Source organism: Chionomys nivalis, chromosome 12 (assembly GCF_950005125.1).
Source record: "Chionomys nivalis chromosome 12, mChiNiv1.1, whole genome shotgun sequence".
In the NCBI taxonomy this organism is placed as follows: domain Eukaryota; kingdom Metazoa; phylum Chordata; class Mammalia; order Rodentia; family Cricetidae; genus Chionomys; species Chionomys nivalis.
The window spans coordinates 57,568,223-57,590,978 of NC_080097.1; the positions used below are offsets into that span (position 1 = coordinate 57,568,223).

Here is a 22,756-nt window from a genome sequence, read left to right on the forward strand (position 1 = left end):
CAAGAACCTGGGAACTGAGGCCGCAAGGAGTGAGGCTTCCACTAGAGGGGAAGATGAGGTCTCTTCCCTTCCTTCCTGCCTGCTGGTTTTTGTAAGGCCCCAAATGACTGTGAACTCTGGAGGAGGCCTAGGAAAGCTAACCTTCGGGAAAGGAACTAAGCTCTCGGTTGAGTCAAGTAAGTGTTAAAGACTCCAAAGACCACACCAGTGTGTAACTGAAGTGCACTTTAGAGGGGATGGGGTGTTCTCTTGCCTTACTTCACCCACAAATTCATTAGAACACCCTGATGGTTCTCAGTCCAGACTGGTACTTCCCTGTACTGGATGGAAGCAAACTCTGAGCTTCCTAACTTTAGAAGCCCCCGTTCCCAGGATGGTACTTCCTCAGGAGTAAAGGCCCATTTGATCGTGGGGCACAGTGGTAGTTTCAGCGATGGTATTGTGGAAGAGGTTCCTCAATGAGCCCTGATCTATGACTCTGGGTGACTGGCTTTTAGATATTAGCTTCTATAAGGGCCATGGGAGGAGACTTGATGAGGGAGTCATTTCAAGAGAATGTGCTGTGGGTCTCAAACACTAGCTCCATGTTGGCCAAGGCACCTCCTTGTTGGTCACACCCGCTAAGTTCCTGTGGTTAACTAATTATCCTTTCTGGAAATAAATCTACTGGGGCCTATTGAAACACAGCTATATTTAATTGCTTCGTTTAGCATGCAGTTGTTAACTATGTAGGATGTGTGAGCAAGATATGAATACATGTCTCCCTGGAGGCTGGACTTGGTTATCGGGTCTACAGGCAGTTTGATGAATTATACTAATACTGCAATCAGTGTTTCTCTCCGAGGTCCACAAAGCACATTATGGCTTTGGGGAAAAGGCAGAGATAAGAAGCAAAGCTCTGTGATAGAGACGGAAACAAACGAATGGAAAAGGGTCTGCTGAGCAGCAGTGCGTAGCCAAGGACGCGTGTCCCCAACAGATAAGCGGTGAGGGCCCAGTTGGGTTTATGCCATGTCATCTGAGCAGAACTGAGAAGTAACACAAGTGGGCTGAGCATGGGTGGGGGCACAGACAGCAGCCGCAGTTCCTGGATTTCTCATTCTGAGCAAGTGGCCAAACCATGGAACTCTCTCTAGACAGAGGACGACCCTAGCTTTGTCACATCAATGGACTTGTTTGTCTTTGGATAGCACTCCTCTTCATCCTAGGAAAATTTTACACCTGTATGTCATTGGCTAAGTCGGTCCTATGAGAGAGACTGAGGACCCCAGTGGCTTAGACATCTTCCCATGTCCACAGGGTTATCTGTGATGAAGCAGTAGACTGTGAGTTGTAAGTTGTCGGGGAGAGCATTATAGAGATGGGCAAATGGTAGCAATATGGAAGATTTACAGGCTACCCACCCTTCCAGGGTTGGTAGGGTTTCTGTTAATTGTTCATGTTGCTTTATTGTTTTTTTTTTTCTGTTAGAATTATAGAAAAAAGTATCTTCCATGCAGACACACATTTTACAGACGTGGCTGCCACTTCATTGTGTTTTTGTAATATTTCATCAATTCCCTTCTGTGCCTGAAACAATACAGGGATAGGACTCTGTGTTGATAACAGCGCTTGTACACTCTGGTGGGTGAGTGGCCAAGGCACCCAGCTTAAAGTGGTCTGCACTTTCCCATGCGTGACCACTGGCCGTTTCCTCTTCTGAAACGGCCCTCAGAGGACACAGCCTTTTCTTCCCATAGCAACCATGATGGCTTCATCCTTGGAGAATAGATTTCACTATTGCTAATAATCAAAAAGCTTTCAGAAAAAGACATCAGTCGAGAAGGGACTCAATACTGTTTGGAGTCTAAAATGAAATTTATCTATGAAATAATGTCACCGGTTTGTTTTATGGTTCATAAACTGACTCTCAGGGAGAATCCTAAGGAGAATATTTTGCAGTTCAAGAAACTGCTAAGGGTTTGAGTGCTAGGACATTTACTAAGTCAGCCTCTTCTCTTGTTTGATGAGCACACAGGGTAGTAGCGTGAAATTGAGGGAGGTTTTGCAAACACAAATCCAACAGACAGAACAAAGACTTTCTATGTAGACTGAGATACAATGCCAACTAAACTCCTTTTGTGAAAACATGGCATTGAGTCCTCTCAGTGAAGATGTACATATTGTGTTCTAGTGCTGGATATTAATTTTTAGCAATGGCAGCCTTACCTTGGTTTATGTAGAGACACAGAACACTGTGGCTAACACAGGAAACCTCAACTACGTCTTTGGAGCGGGTACCAGACTGAAGGTTCTAGCAAGTAAGTAGTACAGACAAGACAGACTTGATTTCAAAATTGTTGATGCTCACATGTGAGGGACAGGGTAAGCAGAATAAATACTCATTACAAATGATAACAGAGGCTAAAATTAATGTTATCTGAGAGGCTCTGGGTCCCTCAACTCAGAATGGAAAGGGTTAAAAGAGCTCTGAGGAACCACTGTGATGAACTTCTCAATATTCAGAAAAATGCTAATGAAGCCAGGCTTGGTAGTGAAGATCTATAATCCTAGCCCTTGGGAGATGGGTGCAGGAGGGTCACAGGTTCAAGGTCAGCCGGGGCTGTACTACTAAGACTTTGTTGTAAAATGTAACGAACAGAAAGGTATGTCTGAGGCCTCAAGAGACTTCTCAAATAGCAATCCTGTGTTCTTCATTCTCTTCTTCTATAACGATATTCTCAGTCCATACTTTTCCACTTGCCTTTCCTGTCCCTCTTTCTAACCTACTGTCTCTCCCTGTCTAACCTACTGCTCTGTCTGGGCACTCACAGTTTTATCTCAGGGTTTTTATCATATCCACTGCTTAGCCCGTCACTCCCTCTGAAACCTGGACGCTTCCTGAACTTTAACGTGATTTCCAGATATTCCCCTTAGTAACCTCTCTGCCCTGGGCAAGCTGTTTCCGCTGAACAGTTGCACGCACCCACACCTCTGCCCTGTGTCCACACAGCAAACTTCCTGGCTAATACCCACTCAGTCTTGTACAGGTTTGTAAGCACTTGAGTTTCCTATTACGTAGCCTGAAAATTCAGCACAGTTGTAACCAGACCTAATTTCACAAGGAGATGTGAAAAATTGTAAACTTCTCTTAAATAATAAGAAGGTCAGAGTAAGGGATCCAGTGGACAAATGGGAGAGAGAGAAAAGCCAGGGTCTGCATGAGCATGAGGAAAAAAGAGGGTTCGTGGGCTGATGGGCCTTGGTAAATTCAAGTCAGAAATTTATGAGTTGCGGCATTGTCTATATGTTTCTATGTCTCTTATACAGAGAAAAAGAAAGAGAAGGAGGGAGAGAGAGACAGAGAGAGACACAGAGAAAGAGAGAGAGAGAGAGAGAGAGAGAGAGAGAGAGAGAGAGAGAGATCTCTTCCTGATTAATAGCTGCTAAGCACCGAATCCTCCGATTGGCACACAATGAGGAAGGCGGAGGAGGCCACGCTGACACTTGGCATGAGTAGCGTACCCTGGAGCTTTTGACTCTGACTCTCCTTCAGACTGTTAAATTGGAAGAGTACTTCCTCTTCCTTTCTCCATGGCGGAGAACTTAGAAAGAATGGAAGAAATTACTTAGTCATACAGGAATGATTTAGACTAGTTTCTGAGCTGCACTAGCTCCTGGGAAGGGATGATGAGGATGAAGAGGTCTCCCCTAGAACAAGGATCATAAGAGGTTGAAAGTCCTAAAGTCCTTTTTCTGGTGACCATCTAAGCAGAGGACCAAGAATATCTGTGATCGGGACAAACTCCAAGGCAGAGAAGTGTGTGTGACTATCTCTCCTTCTGGGTGCTGAGGAAGCAAGCCAGGCTCCTAGTTGTGCCAAGAGCTGGCTGTAGACCGTGGTCCAAAGTACCTGGCCCTACCCTCAGAATGTGGATCAACACTCTGACCTCTCTTGTTAGGGAGTCAGTGACAGCTTCCTTCAACCCCTCCCACTGTGGTGACAGTCTTAGGTACCATGAGCATAAACTGTCCGTATTTTGTCCAAATGAAGTATATGATTTCCATTACCCGAGAGAATTATTATCTAGAATACTGAAGATGTGCTGGGACTTTGACAGTCGGTGTTCTGGGCTTGTACACGGGAATGCCTTCTTTAGAATGTTTAGGTAGAACACCCTTCACTTGTCCAGTGTGGAAACAGACCTGAAATTCAAGCTGGTGCAAGGACTCTGTGCCAGCTTGTTACTGTGACGATTACTTAATATTCTCTATGTTCACAGCGTCACTCCTTCCAGCAGGTCTTTAGGGGAAACTTAGCTCAGCTTCTAGGAGGTTTTTGCTGAGCTAAAGATCACTGTGTGAATAATAATGCAGGCGGCAAGCTCACATTTGGAGGGGGAACAAGGTTAATGGTCAAACCCCGTGAGTATCTCTACTGTATTAATAACAAGTACTCTAATTTCAAAGAGAAGTCATAGCACTAAGCCCGGTTTTCTGCTTTCTCTACTCAACTTTATTTTTCTGTTAATCTAGAGATCGTGTGGTATGAATGTAGCTTATGTATGTGTGAAGGTGGGCACATGTGTAGTTGTGAGGCATAGGAACAAGTGCACTGGAGAATTTAGATTCCTTGTCCTTTTTGACTTCACCATTGGGAACCTAAAGACACAGGGAGATGAGCACTGGAGTCAGGGAATCCCTAAGCAGCATGGTCAAGACTGCACCGCTCCCTGCTGTGCTGGTCAGAGAGCATCTGGGCCCAGAGGTGGAAGGAAGGTGTTTAATCTCAGCTGAGCCCTTCCACCCTGCCTGTCCCCTCAACTAGCCACAATAATAAACTATCTTCCCGATGGCCTCCTTGGCCAGGGTCCCAGCTGAAGGAGCATGTCCTCCAGTTTTGGAGATTGAAAGGGATTTTCTGGTCGATATTGCTGCTCCATTTCTGTAAAGCTCTCTAAAACTGTGTAATATTGGTAGCGACCGTAAGCTGATTTGGGGTTTGGGAACAAGTCTGACAGTAAATCCAAGTGAGTCTTCATGTTCACTGTCTGTACCATTTGAAAAATCCCAGAATCTCCTTCTTTTCCGCTCCGAATGTTAAAATACCCACTTATAGTTGGTATTTCTCTTTTTCCCAGTGAAGCTGGGTTCTTGCTGATTGCTTAATCAAAATAACTAGATCAAGGAATCGAGAAGGCTGTGGTAGGAAGGCAGGTAGAGTGTGCGACTCTTTTTACAGGGAAACTGGGCTGTCTCATCTCAGAAGGGCTGCCAGGGAGCGCTGAATGTTGGGGAAAGTTAGATTGTACATCTTGTTCCACCCTCCTCGTGGGCTATTGGTCAACACCGTTTCTCACCAGCCAAGTGCTTCTGGGAATTCTCATGACTTGGGGTCATCTCCAAGTCAGGGACCATGCAGGGAATACTTCCCCATCAAAGGTTCCCCATAGACCTTGTGGCCTGTATTTTTTGTGGCTTGGAGCCTTATTGTGACCTTGCTCAACACACCATAAAAGAAGCTGATTTTGCTGTAACTCTGGCTTTTCCTGAGAAGCTATTCTCTCTAGGGATGTTCAGGAGCATTGTGGGACCCACTTCCCCTTTTGCTGTGTCTAACCAGGTTGTCATTCTCTTTATACCTCACTTTCTCCCATTTACAGTGGGGGCAAGGTGGTAACCAGCTTTCCAAGATGTCATGACATTAATAGTTAACAGCTTTGAGATGTTTTTACAATGCTGAGCCTACAGTGAGTGCCCTGGTTAGTATCTTCTCCCTGCTGCTAGCTTAGACTGCTGGAGAAAGGAAGGAAAGATAAGAACAAGCCACCCTGACAGTTTTTGTAAAGCACAGCATTGGGGTGGAACTAGCAACAACAGGAATCTCGTCTTTGGGCCAGGGACAACTTTACAAGTGAAGCCAGGTGGGTGTGGACGGTCCCCTGCGGGCCACAGCTATTGCTTCAGTTTGGTTTTATTAGTCTTCTTTGCCTTTCTACTTCTAAGTAAAAACCCTTGGTTTCAGGTTTTATTTTCCTTTTATGAAGTAGAAGTCATTTAAAGTAACTGGCAAGATCTTCGCTGCCTGTTTGGTTTCAGCTTATGACCAAGGCAGGAAAGATTTGCAGTGAGTTGGCTCTGAAATTTCTAGCTATGGTAGAGGGAATGTAAGTTTGATTGACTCACAGAGAAGAAAGGGTTGTTTTGTTTTGTTTTTTATCATAGTAGTATTCTAAAGTAAAAACCACAGCTGTAACCTCCAAGATTCTTCAAGCACTGTCTGTCCTACAAGTAGAAATAGTGTGAAAATTGGGCAGCTTTCCATTGAAAAACTAGGGGGCTATTTGTTGTTGGGTTTTTTTGTTAAAGGTACATAATACAGCGTGTTTTTAAAGAAGTGATTTTGACTAAGTAGGGGTCCAAATGTGTCCAGCGTGACCCTCGTGATGGAGCACATCTAGCAGAGGGAGGAGGTGCTTTAAACAGGGCAGAAACACCGTGCCAACATCTGGACAAGCAGCCTCGTCTTTGGGACTAGATCAGGACTAACCATTATTCCTCATAAGTCCTTTACCGCTTGAGAAAATGCCCTTCATCTGCAATGGGCTCTCACAGCCAGGATGACTAATGAGCTTCTAAATGAGACTCCAGTGTTCACCTACTAAGACTCTCCGGGGAGAGGTCACTCTTATCTTTGCAGTCCTAATGTAAGGCAGGTATTCTAGGAATAAGTGGGGAAGGTCAAGGGCAGTGCCAAAGCAGAGAACAGGTCCAAACATCTAGCCAGTTTTAACGCTAAGTTTATAAAACAGAAGCCTTTTAGAGCCCAATCAGGGTGCATTTATCAGAGTGTGTCCGTACACCACCAATGTCCGGTTAATTTGATTAATGCCAGTAGCTGATCCAAATAGTTAGGCTCCCCTCTAAGCAAACTTCTCTGGGCTCACATTGCTTGAATTGACTGTCACATTACCTAAGTAATTGCCAAATCTGTTTCATTTTGTGCCGCATAGACTTGGCCTAATCAAAACAAACGCTGCTGCGCTTTCCTGCCTGGCCTTCCCTCACAGAAAGGCTTCCTTCCAAACAGCATCTCCTCACACAAAGACAAGCCGTGCAGCAGGCCATGTGACTGGATGCTGCTGCTAGTTTGCATTTATATGACTCTTTTCCATGGAAGAGATTAAGGCTCTTTATACGACTTATTAGCTAAACAGATTGACAGCCTAATTAGGAGGAGAGAGACAGATTCTGAGAGTCCTTTTGTGGCTGCAGTTCCAAGCCACTCATGTAGAACACTTGGTCGGATAGTTTGGAAACACAGGAGGAAGATGGGAGGTGGTCAGTGCGTGTGTGGTGGGTTTCTCAGCCGCACTGAGAACTTGCCCAGGAAGAATCTAAATAGATGAGGGCCGCTGACAGCCAGGAGCCGTCCTCCTAGAAATCATGTATACTCACAAAGCAAAGAACGGCGAGGCGGGCTTCAGCTCTTAGTGTGCCTACTATCTAGCTCTTAGCACTTAGTGTGTCTAATGTCTTCTTCCCGCCGTCTCCAAGTCCAACCCTGGTCCCTTCATCTATAACACCTATGTTTTCATTCTCCTTTGACTTTGTCTACCATGCCCAGCCGCAACCCAAGCACATACCCCTGCCTGGCTCTTTGGCAAGCCTGCTGTATTTCTGAGCAGTTCCTTGACCCCCTGAATGGTCCTCAGATGACCGAGGGACCTGGGAGAGTCCCAGGTGGCCTTCAGCAGAGCCCCTACGGTTGTGCAGGCAGTGTCGTGGTTTCTAGGTGCCTATTAGAAGACTGGGCAGGGTCGGGAGGAGGAAAGCCTCAGGAATAAGGAATAGCACCTCTTTCATAATAAATAGGCCCAAGTCTTCTCAGGTCTAAGAAGTATTAGCTGCCATCTTGGACTCTGTGTAGCTCTGAAGAGGTTTTTGTAGTAGACTCATTCATTGTGGGCAGACTGGATTTGGGGGTGCACTGCAGTATGGACCCGGCACAAAAGTGATTGTTGAACCACGTAAGTGTGTCTTCTCTTGTCCCATGAGTTTACAGCAATTCCCTGGTAGGATATGATTTCTGGGTCTGCAGATGAGCCAGTTTAACTCTTAAAAGAGTCAAGTTTAACTGCTCAAAATTTCAAGTTCACTTTTAAAAATAACTTAGCCTCATTCCTTTTAACGCTGCCAACAGCCAAGGGGAATAGCTGGTGTGGGTACTTAGTCTATGATCACTGCTGTGAGGACAGTTATGTCTTCTGTCCCATCCTTAGACTTCCGAATTCTATGGCCTTTTTCCAAGCCTATCTTTTCTGGTTGATGAAGTGGTTGTGTCTAACAAATGTATTGTAAAACAAGACAGACACTGTCTCCTTTATTACTCACTAAGAAAGTTTTTGTGTTAGTAGCTTTGAAAACACATTTCAGCCAATGTATTCCCTGTTATTCAGGTTAATAGTACCCTGACTTGAATATCCTTGTCTTCCCCACATTCTTCAGAATGCATTAACCCACGGTAGTGCTGTGACCCACACTGCGGCCCTTCTTATCTTCACACTTTCTCTAATAAAATCAAAGAGACCATATGTCATCAAACATGTTTCAGAGGCAGAAAAGTTGATGAGCAGAAGAGTTAAATAATTTAAGTCCAGCCAAAAACCTCAGAACTGGGAGTAGAGCTTGAGATGTGCCTGCCGCTTTCATGGGTGAATCCTCTCCCACTGTTAGCTTGTTGATTAGAAACACAATAAGCACGAGCCATGGACATTTTCAGGAGATGAAACAGCATTTGGAGCTTTACTGTACCCCAAATCTCTGCTCCTCATAGTCATTTGTTACCACAAACAGAAAGAGCAGTGGGGCCAGGGGTTTTGTAGACCTTGGTATCACTGTGTCTTCCAATATCAACAAATTCATCTTTGGAATGGGGACCAGGCTACAAGTTTCACCAAGTAAGTGCTGAAGCCATGGAGCAGTGTGAAGGTGTTTTCTATAAATCCCCAGCCGTACCTGTGGTTCAGGCCACCCTGCCTAGCACTGGGTTCTGTGGGTACCTTCCGTACTTCTGACTGCTGTGTCCACAGAAGCGCAGGATGTCATTTCTGCCAGACACAACCTTCTATAAACAAATCCGTTTCATCTGTATGAGAACACAATTCTTCTGGAAATGAGACACTAGAGGGCTGGCTGCCTTAGGATGCCAAGAAAATGATGTATTTCTCATTTACAGTTTTATTTAGAGTGTCAGGGAAGATAAAGTGAGTTCAACTTCTCTAATTTAAAAACAGTTGTGAATTCCACTTCCTTGTATGCAGAGAGACCAAGACTGACTTTGGATGGTTAGTCATTTGAATCTGTCATCTGTGTCTGGAATCTATAATGGACAAGGGAATCAGATGTAATTAAACGAACACATAATCTTCAATAGTCAATATTCCAACATTGTTTTATGTGCTTTGCTCTGGAGTTTTTATCTGGGCTTTATCTCTAATAGGCTCCCCAGAAGGACAGTGAGTGTTTTTGTTAAGGTTTTTGTGTCTGTGTGGATAACAACTATCGATTGATCTGGGGCTCTGGGACCAAGCTAATTATAAAGACAGGTAAGTCTCAGGTATATGACAGTAAGAAAGGAGGCACTAGCTGAATAATACATGAGGTGTAGCATGCAAATTCTATTTTTAAGAACAATCTAGCCTGCTGGAGACAATGCACTCAGCCCGATGGGGTCTTCACTCCCAGGGAGAGGCAGTGTCAGCCACCAACACCCTTGTTTAGTCTGCTTGCTTCCAGAATGAATAATGCCTAACTAGCCTTCTAAAATAGCAGAGCCAAGTGGTTAGGGGATGTCTAATTCCCTCTGGTATGTTTAGAATTCTTTCCCAAAGACAAGCCAGCCCATCCCGATGGGGAAATAAATTCAAAGAAGAGAGGAAGGTGAAAGACCAGTAGGCAAACCGCAATGTGGCTGCAGCTTTCCTGACACGCTCACCTTGGGCCACCGTCCTCTGTGGAGAGTAAATGCCTACGAAGCTCCTGGCCACTTGTTGATTACTCTGGGTTTGGGACTGTAGCTCAGACCCCACAAAGACATCAACTAAAAGTCAGTGTTAGAAGAATCTGGAGGCTAAAGGGTTTCTGGTTCTTGACATCTGCCACAGAGATGCTAAGATAGTCTTGACATGAAAGGACACAACGCTTTTCTAACCCCATCTTCCATGGCTTTTCCTGGGAGTTATTGTAAGGCTCTGCAGGGCTGTGTGAATTATGGGGTTGGTGGCAACAAGCTCATCTTTGGGACCGGCACTCTGCTTTCTGTCAAGCCAAGTACGTGAGTAATGGCCTTTGTGTGCTAGACCTGGCCATGGCAAATGGGAAGTTTTGCTGAGGAGGGCCAAGGCTGGCTTTGCTGCCTGCTGTGTCCTCCTTTGTCTGTCACAAAATGCTGGACTCTGACCCCCCACACACACTCTCTACTGAAGGGCAACCTCAGCCAGGGAGGAGGAAATTGTGCTGATTTTCAGATAAACCTTAGGGAGGTTGTGAAGTCTATTGTGGGAAAGTCCTCTCCTCCTCAAGCTGCAGAGCCTCTGTTTCTGGGTTTGGCTTTCTAGCCATTGATAGTGATCAGCTTGTGCAGAGAACCTCTCTGTGGATTGTTTATATATCATTCTGTATCAGTTTCCTTAAGCTACACCTTTTTTCTTCTTCCCGTAGAGACTCCAGAGTGATCTTTGATGAGATGACTGGGAGGGGAGGAATAGGTTAACTCCATCTTTGAACTGTGACCCGGCTAATGCTGTCTGCATTTGTTTGATTCATCTTGGGTAGGTTTCAGCCCAGAAACGCTGGAGTGGGGGAGTCTTAAAAGCTTGTAAGTCTGGCCTTTTAAAAGGAGAAATGGCTGGGCTTTCTGTAGTAGAATTGCTCTTTTTATTCCTATGGTAAAACGCCATTTCCAGAAACAAAGAAGAAAAACAAAAAGCATAGCAGATTCTAACTGCCTCCTCTCTGTGATGCCGTGTGTTTGGCTGGGTCTTGCCAAGGTTTTCAGTAAAGGCAGGAAATGCTGTGGGAATAACAATAACAGACTCTTCTTTGGAAGTGGGACGCAGCTGATGGTGAAGCCGAGTAAGTGTCCATGTTCTGTTTGTATTTGGCCAAACAGGTAAATCCTGTGACTGTAGCAGAGATGTAATTTATTAAGGAAACAAACGTCCTTCTTAAATGAATGTTCATTTTAGCACAGGAAACATTCATGATGTTGAGAATACAGCAATAATAATAAATAGACAGGAAACGAGGCCACCCCAAATCGCCTTTAATACACTAGCCTGGCACTCTTTTCCCAGGCAGATACTGAAACCATGAGAAATTTACAACCTCGGTATCTCCAAAACTACAGTCTGCAATGATTTGTGTTTATTATGATTTTGCCCACAGAACTCGTCTTGTATTAAAATGAACACCTCTCTCATTTTCAATGCTAATGATATTTATAATGTGCCTTCTCCTCCCTCATGTCTAACACATATTTATTCTTCAAAAGTCTAACAGGAAATCCATGTACTGTCCTGCTTTGGTAAATGCCCACATCTGGCCTCATCATCCATATCAAATTCCACTAAAAACACAGCCTCGCTGTTCAAATCCAGTGGGGCTGAAAAAGCCATTCAGAGAGCAACAGATTGTTCAGGGTGATTTTGTGAATATCGGAAGGGGAATTCATCATGAAAAAAGTGACAGGCATGACAGATTCTTGTTCAATAATCAATGCCTCCTTGTAGGATAAAATCTTATAAATATGCCTCATTGTGGGGGTGATGGAGAAAGGCATTCAGGAGCCTGGCATGCCTAGGGGTGCTCCTAGAGTGTCAGTTTTCTCCACATTGCTATTTGAGGAGCTAAGACCCACACAAATGTCAGATAATAAATACTAAGGGGCCAGTGTTATTAAAGCCCACAACAGCTTGTGCCTGTGACTCTAGAATAAGCAACCAAGGAGATGTAAACTAGGGGTAGTTTGTCTTCTAGTGCTTTGCTGGGGGACTGCTGAGAGGCAGAGAAGGGGCTTCCTGGCTCACTGATCTTGTTTCCGAGCTGACAGTTTAACTATCTCATGTCGATCTCTTTCAATGACTGTGATGAGGTGAATCTGTGGGGTCAGGTGGACAAGGAGAGAGACAATGGAACTTGTTCTTTGAGTGCCAAGCAGGGGTCCTTTCAGAGTTAATGAGCATCTCTTAGTGGTAAGAGAATATCCATGCACTACATATGTACATTTCCCCTAAACCAAGAATCCCTCTGAGTCAAAATGAGTGGTCTCCAGTGCCCCCAGCTAGGGAAGGTTATAATGGGCACAATAGATATTTGCTTGACTCAAGGAGCGTGTCCTCAGAGGTGGGTGATGGGGCTTGTTCCCAAGCTTACATCTCAGTACTGAGTGTGAGGTGAGAAGTGAGATGGACCCAAGCTGCCCCTTCCTGTCCACATCCTTGCTGAGGCTCTGGAGAGAGGGCTGCCTGCCAGATTCCTTTTGCCTGCAATAACAGAACTGTGTTTGAGATCCTAAAGGAGTTTGTTGAGCTGCCGCTTTTATAACTCACTCTCGGTGTCAAATGTGGTCAATAAGCAGCAAAAAATTTGGGCAAAATAACAAGGAGACAGAGAGTGATGGCCAAATAGGTAATGGGGACTGCTTATTACAGACAAAGAGGCAATGTGGGATCTGTTAAGTCCCATGAAGGGGAAATATCCATTGAGGGATATGTAGCTTTCCCAAAAACTGTCGCTAGAAGTTTTGGGTATGGTCCCAATCACAGTGTGACTCAAACGCCTACAAAATCGTCTTCGGAAAAGGGACCCGGCTTCATGTTCTCCCTAGTAAGTGCTATTCCATTCTCTAACATTCCGACATTCTCTCCCACTGAGCTGAAGGTGTGTTGAGTGTTGTGTGGGAAAGTTTCTTACACTCTGAGACAAGGGGGCAGCCCTCAGGTCCAGGGCACTCCTCGGCTCAGCCAAACACCACATCCTCTGCCTCTACCGCAGAAGAAAATGCTCCCACTCTTCCAGCTAACACAGAGATCTTTTTCATTGTTTACGAGGAGTGAAAGAAAAATCAAGAAACTTTGTCAGGAATCCGTTTTCAAGGCTCTCCGCCCCACTCCACCCTACCCCCATTGTCCCCAGCTGACTGTACACTTAATGTGATTTTTGGCTCTGTTTTGTTTTGCTTTGTTTTATGACTCCCACAGTCTCTCACCCATCCTTTATAAAAGGTCTACTTTCTGTGTTTGGCCTTTGCTGGTGTCCTGGCGCTCTGTCCCCATGCTTCATCATGTCCCTTGTTCCAGGGATGGGCAGGACACAACTTCTCTAAGAGACAACAGAGAGGAAGAGCGGGAGCCCCTTCACTCCACAGTCCTCTCTCAGTCGTTTCCTCATTTCCATGTCTGTGGTCTATTCAGACCCAGCAACATGCTCATCACAAGGCCAGGACCAGGGATTTCCTTTGGGATAGTTTTCTCAGACTAACAATGGCTTGGACATTCTCAGGGAGCTCAGAAACGCCTTCCTGGATCACAGATCCGTCTATGGAAACTCTATGGTCAGGGTAGACAGGCAAAGCCAGACATGTTTTTATTATATTGTCATGTGTAAGGGTTAGAGATAAGGACTCAAAGGGAAAATAACAGCTATGGTTAAATGGGGAGACTTCTGGATGATTCTACTGGGAAAAAAATGATTAACAAGAAGAAGGGCCCAAGAAAAACACTGGGCCAGGCACTGGGGGGTGTGGGGTGCATAGAAAGATGGTCACCGTGGGAATCTAGGAAGTGGAGAGCTTGTCTTAGGAAAGGAAGACTTTCTAATGGTTGAAAGTGCCTAGCCAGCTCTAACCTTTATCAACAATGGCTTCTGACCTTCAGTGCTCATGGGAACCCTCTGCCCCCATCAAAGGTCTGTTAAGGGATGGAGATGTAGCTCAGGAGTGCGTATAGCATACATGAGGTCCTCTGTTCAAGCATAGGAGAGAGGTTGTGTCTGTTAGGAGCTAAGTCACTAGGGTTAAGCAGGAAGACACAACAGTCAAACTACTGTAGACCAAACTCTAGCCAGAGAGCTATGGGCAAGCCCAGGCCAGACCTACCCTGTACTGTATCTCACAGCCTCGCTTCCCTGACCACACATCCCAAGGGAGCTCCTTCCCCTGGCCCCAGGAGTCCAAAGCCTTGGAGAAAACCTGAGATTCCATAACCTGGAGATGTATAGAAAGGGTTGTCTGGGGCTAAGGGGTCACTTTTAAATCCATTGTAGATGTCTATTTAATTTTTAACTAGTAACAAATTTTAGTTTTTCTGTGTAATGCATAAAATGCTCTTATTGTAAGCAATTCCAAGTAAGGATAAAGACAGCATTGCCCCTGACCCTTCCCTTCAATGTCACTCTCTTCCCTGCACTCCATGTGTGGAGTTTGATTCCCTCAGCATCTGTGGAGTTTTCACAAAGAAAGGAAAATCTGTGTCTGCCAGGCCCTGGGAGGAACCAGCTCACTCTTGGGAAAGGCACCAAACTGTCACTCACACCAAGTAAGTCCCTCTTGCTAGCTAATTATTTTCTGAAAGAAGCCCACCCTCCATCAGGCAGAGGCTGTCAAAACACAGGTGGTGTTTTCATTGCTTGGTTTGTGTTGTGTGGTTTGGGGTAGCAGTCGGAAAACAAGGTTATCAATGCGCATGTTCCCTGAGGCATTGTGCTTGGGCTTTTAATATCCATGTAGTTTCTCCCTGAGAAAATACATGAACCACCAGGAGGGGGAAGGTACAGGGAAAGTAAGGAGGTGGGGAAGCAAGAACTTGGTGAAAACAGACAAAAGGCCTGTGGGAGTAACAAGACTCAGCCTAGAGAGACAGGCCATAGCCACTCTGAATTTCCCAGGAGGAGTTCTCTCTAAGAGTCTTCCTTTCAAGGAAAACTATGGCAAATAGGACAGAGCCAGGAAGTGCCTGGTTATCAGTTTTCCTCCCATGCTCTAACCTAATTACAGGGAGATTGTTTTGGCCATGGGCAGTCATTTCGGGTTTTGTTTTCCTGCCTGCCTCCCCCACCTCCACTGCCTTCTTAGAGGCTCCAGTCAAGGTTATTGCAAAAGCACAGAGCACTGTGGACCGCCAATGCAGGCAGATTAACCTTTGGGGAGGGGACCGTGCTCAAGGTGAAGCCGCGTAAGTTCCTTTCTTCTTAGCCTGGGCCTTTAGGGGAAATCAATCAAATCATTAGCTTGAAAAATACTTTAATCTTATGCATCTGCTTGGGCTCTTTATTAATATTCTTTCCTCAGGCCAAAAAAGAGCTGTTTCTCTCCCCTGCTTTAAAATGAGGTGGGAGTGGGGAGGGGCAGGGAATAAAGATATAAACAATGTTTAAGCCACTGAGGACATTAGGAGGGAGCTCTAGGGAATCCAGTACCCCACCACTTTTGACTAGACTTTCTAGCAGGCTCCCTGGGCCTGTGGGAGGCACTTTGGTTCTGTCTAATGGTCAAGAGCAGAAAAGTCCTCAGGCTTCTCTCTGTAATCAGTTCCAAAATCTAGCAGCCCTCGCTGTCTGAAAGTACTTTCTCACATTTAATTCTGATCTCTGCTGCAATTTAAATAACCGAAAATAACCAGGCAGACTTTGTACATCTGGATTAAGAAAAATAAATATCTTCCTTGGAACATGAGGCTCAGCACTGAGTCCCATCCTAAGATCTCTGTGAAACGCCCTTTGCCCTCCTAGACATTTTAAGCTGCAGCAATGATGGGCTGGGCACTACAGCATCAGCTCTAGAGACAAAATATCTGAACTCAAATTCGTGTTCTACTCCTTAACCAGCTGAGTAATCTGGCGTGAGTTTCAGCTTTTCCATCCATAATATGAAGATAAAAATACATCTACCCTGATGAATTATCGTGACGTTCAAATGAAATAATACAGTTCACATATTTAGCATAGTGCCCAGAACACAGGGAGCCATCATTAAACCTCAGCCATTAATAATAATGATATACGTCATCTCTGATGCTCGGCAGAGCTTTTGCTTCACCTTTTGGGCTCTCCTGTCAAGGCTCTGTCACGCAGCAGGAGCAGAGATGGAATTGAAGGGAGGGTGGAGAGTGTCAGCCTGTTCTATGAAATTCTTCACCTGGGATTTGACACTGAAAATAGAAAGAACCCTGACTCATTTCAAAAAAAAAAAAAAAAAGCATTGCAGTGTCAGAGGCAGGGGCACAGGGACAGGGGCAAGGTTTCTGCAGAGCTGCACAGCCAGGCTCTTGGGGCCACCCACCAACTTGACCCCAGCACAACACAACTCCCTCCAAGATACCTGGAACTTCTTTCCAAAAAGGGGTTTCCATGTCACCAAAATACAGGGGAGACTTTAGAGGAAATGTAACCTGTCTCAAATTGCCCTGCTCTTCTGGGCAGTGATGCTCATTAGAAATCTGGTTCCTGAAACTCCTTTGCCTCTGACAAAGCTCTCAAGTCTGGAAAGAAGCTCAGCAAAGTCCACGAATGTGAATGAGGACCATTTATTTCAGGGGGAAGCTATGAGGGCCAGGTGGGCACTGTCCCATCTCTAAGTCTGGGAAAGGAGGTATTAGACAAGACTGAGGGGCTTCGCTGTCCAGCCTGGCCTGGACACAGAGCATAAGATGCAGCTGATACTGCAAGAAGGGAACACATTAGTGGTAAAACCTTCTTAATAGGTTTTTGAACAGTGGAAATGAGCTGTCAGGAGTCATAGCCAGAGCGCTTTCTCCAGAGGATTTTTGAAAGGAGATAGACACCTCCTGTCAGGGGTGAGTGAAGTGCAGTTCTGCCTCCAGGCATTTGGAGGAATGAGAGAATCTTTTAAGCTTTCTGTAGCCTCCAGAGCCTCTCTCCGTGAAAATACAGGACTGATTAATGCAGGGTTCCAGCCTTCGGGATGCGTACATGGCTTACTGGGCTAAGTCTTAGAACCATTGCTTGCTGCTTCCCAAACTCCCTTTGTTCTCAGGACTCAACAGACAAAAGGGACGGCTTTTGTCTTCTAAAGCCAGAGCTGCAGGTTCCAGGTCCTGAGTCTCTTGCGGTGTGGAGAGGCCCTGGGGGCACAGGGAGGAAGCACTAGTGAGTTTTTGCTGAGCACAGAAGCACTGTGCAAATAACTATGGCGGGCGACTGACCTTTGGTCCTGGCACCAGATTATCTGTGTATCCCCGTAAGTACGCCTAAGGGACAAGACTCAACGAGTACAGTGCTGGTGTGGGGGTCAGCTGGAGGGACCTGAGGCCAGAGGTCCACTGTGATCTCAGGAGGGGCTGAAGGACAAGCCTGTGAGGACAGAGGAGGAGAGTTTGCTCACTGGAGGTGTGGGAATTCAAGCTGTGGCTCCCACTGGAGGATTTGCAGTACAGGTTCCCTTCTCTGGGTGTTTTGTGAGGGAGAAACCGGAGCTGGGTTTTGTTGCTGAGACAAGTGCTGTGCAGAAGGACAGTGTCTCCTCTGCCTCTGGGACAGGGACGAGGCTGCTTGTGAAGCCAAGTAAGCTGCAAATAATTTGAATTATGCACTGAGTAAATTTATCTCCAAAAGGACAATCTATTCCCCAGGGGCAAGGGGACTCCTTGACTCAAAAGTACATGGGTGAACAGACAAAGGCCCAGTATCTTCTCACCTTCTTCATCTGAGGAGGAGCAAGGGTGGAAGGGGAAGAATAGCACGAGGACTTCATAAGAACCTCGTTCTGGGGTTTGTCCACGCTGCCGCACTTCCAGTGAACAAACTGTCTCGTGGCAGAGTCTTGCTCAGCAGTAAATTCCAGCATAGTTATCCCCACTTGGTAGATTTAAAAACTGAGACAAAGAGTTCAGTGATTGGCATTGCTCCAACAAGGACAGAACAGGCATTGAGACAGGCTTGCCACTGGACTCCAGAACCCAAACCCCAGGCTCTTTCAAAGAGTTGAGACAGGTGGTAGCCACACCCCAGTGGCACTGAGGAAGGGTTTTGAGGTCAGATAAGCTCTGAGAAGCTAGGGCTTCCATCATTGCAGAATCTTGAAGTCAGGCAGGCTTTATGAACCCCACGGTGCCTCTCTCTGGCTGTACTGCACAGAGAATATGCCTCAAAGTCTTGAAAGGAGAGAAATTAAAAGAGAAGAGGAAAATGTCTCTGGCGTCATGCAGCCCCCTCATTTTGGAGCAAGACTGTTTCCCCAGGAGCCGTTTGTCTTCATTTAGCACCTGTCTCCTCTGGGGAAGCCATTTTGTAGAAGTGTTTGTCACAGTGCAACAACTACCAGTTTGGGGAAATTGCAGTTTGGAACGGGAACCCAGGTTATGGTTACCCCAGGTAAGCCCAGTTGCATGGAGCCTTGGCATCCCTTCTTCTTAACCTTTGTGTGACACTCCTTTCCAAATAAGCCTTTGAGAAACATGTTGGGAAGGAAGCCATTTCCCCCAAACAATATCCAGAGCCATTAAGCAATAATGAGAAACCATTTTGGCATTAAATAGAAACATTTTGGGATAAATAAGACTCCGCACTATTGTCTCTCAGATTCCTCCGTGTGAGCGCTCTGATTCTCCCTCAGAAGAAGTTACAGTAAGACGCGCTGCCATGATTCCTGCTGCAGCGTGGGAACAATCAGCTGTGGTTTTGGGGTGGAGGATTAGAAATGTGTTCAGACAGGTTGGACATGTTCTTGACAGGGTATGTAACACAGTGTGAATTATAACCAGGGAGGAAAGCTTACCTTTGGACTGGGAACCAAGTTATCTATCAAGCCCAGTAAGTATAAAATTATATCCTTGGATTAAGCAATGTCTGTGGATTAAGGGCTGATTTTGACTCAATTATACACTATGTAAAGAATGCCTACTAAGGGGGAATGGGTGTCAAAGAGGAGGCCAGAGTCTCCCTGCTAAGGATCTGGCTGCTCAGTGCAAAATGAGCCATGGAGGAATCACTATGGGAGTTGCTCCCAGAATATATGCGTCCGGACTAAGGATGCCTGACTGATTGCCATGGGCTTTGGCTAGGATCACAGCCCCTGGATTTGTGCAGTAATCAGTGACAAGATTTCTAATTCCTTAATGAGCTCTCTGGGGCGCTATTCACTTTGAGGTTATGGCCCTGTTTAGAATGAATCTTTTGTAAATAATTATCGCTGACCAAAGTAAGAGATGAGTCTCTGTCAAAGTCTGAAAAGTTACATTGGAAAAAAAATGAATCCTTGAGTCCTGAAGGACGCCTCTCCGTGCCTGGAACATTAGCCAAAATGTCCATATGACATAGACTGGCTGAGCAGACTCTGAGACCATCCTTTCAGACTCTCACCATTTATAAGAAAACTGAGCTCACTGATCATCACGAGACAGCCGTTCTCTGGCTGAACTGAGACCGGACCTTAAGTCTGGGGCCGGAATTCTGAGAAATTCATAGAACTCGTCTAACAGATGGCCTCCTGCACCAACCCTATGTCAGGTCCATGCCAATGCCAGGGATCCAGGAGGATCCAGAACTAATGATAATGGCCTCACAGAACCCTCTGCTAGACACGGGTCCCATTGTTTTCTCCCATCGATCCAATGCACACCGCAACCTCTTCCGGGAATGGTCCTTGTCTGCTAGTCTTACTACCTTAGGAAAGTAACGTCTGTTGAAGTTCTCAAGACCATTAGCAGATAAAAATCAACACAGATATGGGAATGAGAATAAAATGCCTCAAATTGAAATTAAAATCTGGCAATATTCTTATAATTTGTTCTTAACAAAATTATTTCATTATGAAAGTGGAGCCAAGTTAACTTGATGCCAGCTCCATGTCCACTGCAATTAGGTTCTACAAACTCGGGCTGAGGATGAGAATTAGGGCAGTTTTCTTGAAGCATATCTTCTTGGTGCCCTCAGTGGAGATTTTCTCTGTTCTGACATTGTGAGGTTCCTTTAAATGGGAAAATCTGCATGCTTGTTTGACATCTAAAATCAAAGAGCATTTACTGTATAGAATTTAGAAACACATATTTGATACTCAGAACTCTGTGGTGAACAAAGGAAATGAAAGATTCCCCTAACGGGATCTAATTCCTATGGAATTTCTAATTCCATAATTAGAAAGACAAAGGAGGACTCATTTAGAGTTTGTACATAAGTGATTTGGTTATATGTGCACACACACACCCATGAGGTTTTTGTGTTTGGGTAAATCACAGTGCAATCTCTGGCGCAGGCTGGCAACTCACCTTTGGATCTGGAACCCAGCTGACGGTTATACCTGGTAGGCCACTACAGTTAATTCTTATTTACATCAACTAATTAGAAAACAAATGTGTATAAATTATTTTGAGTGTCTGGGGTTGAGAATGAGAAAAGAGCCACCAGCAACGTATACAGGGAAGGGTAAAATAGAAGAGAGTTGGTCACCAAAGACCACATAGAGAAAGAGCAGCTTGACCAGGATTCCACAGAAGGGAGTGGTGCAGAAGCCAGCAGTCCCTGGAGCCTTGCTGAACTAGGCCTGCAGCCCCGCAGGGGAGCTCCCACCCTCACTGTGATCCCACCAGAACCAAACCAAATGCTGCAAGACGGCTTTACCCAGAACTATCTGAGTCTTAACAACTTAGACTAACAACCCAGCTAGGCAACTACATTTCTAGCTTAGAAATTCCAGCTTATGCCACACAAGTCCTTAAACACACTGGTGCCAGCTTAAGATATTTCAGTGCATCCCCGTTTTCCATTGTTCTCCGGTGCCCTGCTGCAAAGCATCCCTGCAGCACCCTGCTAAGCACTTTTACAAGTCAGAACAAGCAAGCCCCTGGCCCTCAAAGCTACAGAAGTCATAATTATTGGCTTAGGCTGAGTCACCTCTACTTTATTTCTCATAACTGTGTTCATTTGTTGAGATCTGTTTAAATTCAGACAGTGTGGGTGTGCAACTGTTGGCATTGGGGGTTTCCTGAAATTGTCAGTAAATATTTTCCCATAAACAATGTTTCTTCTGGACTAGCAAATGACCGCCACCACCACAGCCTCTTTTCTCTTTCTTTCTTTTTTTCCTGAAGGGAATCTGCAAGTAGAAAGCAAAAATAAAGCTGAAATGTAGAGGTTTTTTTTTCGTGCAGGTTGAAAAGGACTGTCAGTGTAGATGTCAAGGTGCAGTTGGTTGTATAAACTAGGTATTCTGTCGACAGAATTGCATGGTCTTGCTAGAAGGCCCCTCCAGCTTACACGGCTCGCGATGTCCTGAAGAGAAGCTCAGGGGCACCTGCCGAGTACCATCCAGATCTAGGGTTAAGGGCGAGGCTTCAGCCAGCCCTGGACCTCAGGTAGGAGAAGGATTCGCCTCACAGTCAAGTCCACCTGAGGGGAGTTTTCTCTTATAATTCAGAAGGCGAGGAGTAAAGAGCTTTACTCACGGCATTCTTGTTTCGAGTACTGTGAGCATAGAGTACAGAGGACATAGGAATGGGCCCAAGCAGAAAACTAGAGGAAAGAAATAGATAAACACTGGGGAAAATCAGTTGTCCTTATCTCGCCTGTCTCTGATAACAAATGTGTCTTCCCGGCTCATTCCTCACTGCCCACAACTCCCGCTGGACTGCAGAGAACTGGCGCGCTTCCTGTAGCCGGCACACAGCTTGGTTAGTCACGTTTCCATATGGAGCCTCCCTTTGAGGAAGAGGGCTTTTTGTAATAGCACTAAACATTGTGTGTCTAATTACAATACATTTTACTTTGGATCTGGCACCAAACTCAGTGTTAAACCAAGTAAGTTATACTTATCTACCCATTGTTCTAAATTTCTCCTCTCTGTCTATATTTGCTTTGAATTCTTTCCGTTTTGGGTCCTTGCCCAATGTTTTATTTTAGTGCTCCTTATCTCTATATCTCTTGAACAGATATAGAGTAAACAAATCCCATGATCCCATAAACATTCTGAAAGAGACAAGGATGCTCTTGACATCCTTCATAAGGGAAATTCCCAATGTAAGGAAAACTACTGCTTTTACTAATTAACACATACAAAAACAGAATATAATTTAAAGTACCTCTGAGTACCTAGGATTTCATAAATCAGATAGGCATATTTTATGCATTCATAAAAGATCCCATAACTAACATTTGTTGAGCCTTTTCTGTATACAATACCCTGGGTAAATGCCTGTTGCAGCTCATCTCAATCCACCCCTGATGACACTCGGGGGCGGATGCTATCCCACTTTCAGGGGTAAACTTGAAATAGTTATCAAATGATAGAGAGGAAATACAGGGCCAAGCCAGAGCAGCGGGCAGGCCTGCACGTCCCCACACCTAACTCTCATAACCAGGGTCTTGCTGAGGTTTGGACCTGGTGAAATAGCCTGTGTTGGGACGGGAATTGCAATGACTGCAAGATCAGTAAGTGAGATGCAAAAATCCAGAATGCTTTGCAACAAAATGGTGGATACATGCATGAGCAATTTCACATGGGAAGTAAGGTTAATGACCAATGAATAAATTCAAAATGCATTCTCCCTTGGAGTTAGAACCCTAGCTCTTCTGCCACTCTCTCCTCCCTCACCACTTCTTCCTTGGCAGATGGACTTCCTTTTTAGGGAAGCCCTTACAGTGATGTATTTGTTGAAGACGAAGTCCTCAAAAGGTCAGGTAGAAACAGAAAGGCTGTCTCCAGGGCACACTGAGACTCTTAGAAGATGGCTTTTCCAATATTTGAAGAACTGTTATGTAGATGAGG

The 22,756-nt window shown here is 45.2% G+C and overlaps 1 gene segment (V, D, J or C); it reads left to right on the top strand.

Annotated features, from left to right (window-relative positions):
- Nucleotides 1–22,756, top strand: part of LOC130884944 (T-cell receptor alpha chain constant-like) — a 265,603-nt gene that overhangs the window by 219,476 nt on the left and 23,371 nt on the right. The window contains 1 exon segment of the C gene segment in view: nucleotides 14,520–14,576. Coding sequence covers nucleotides 14,520–14,576 — 57 coding nt within the window.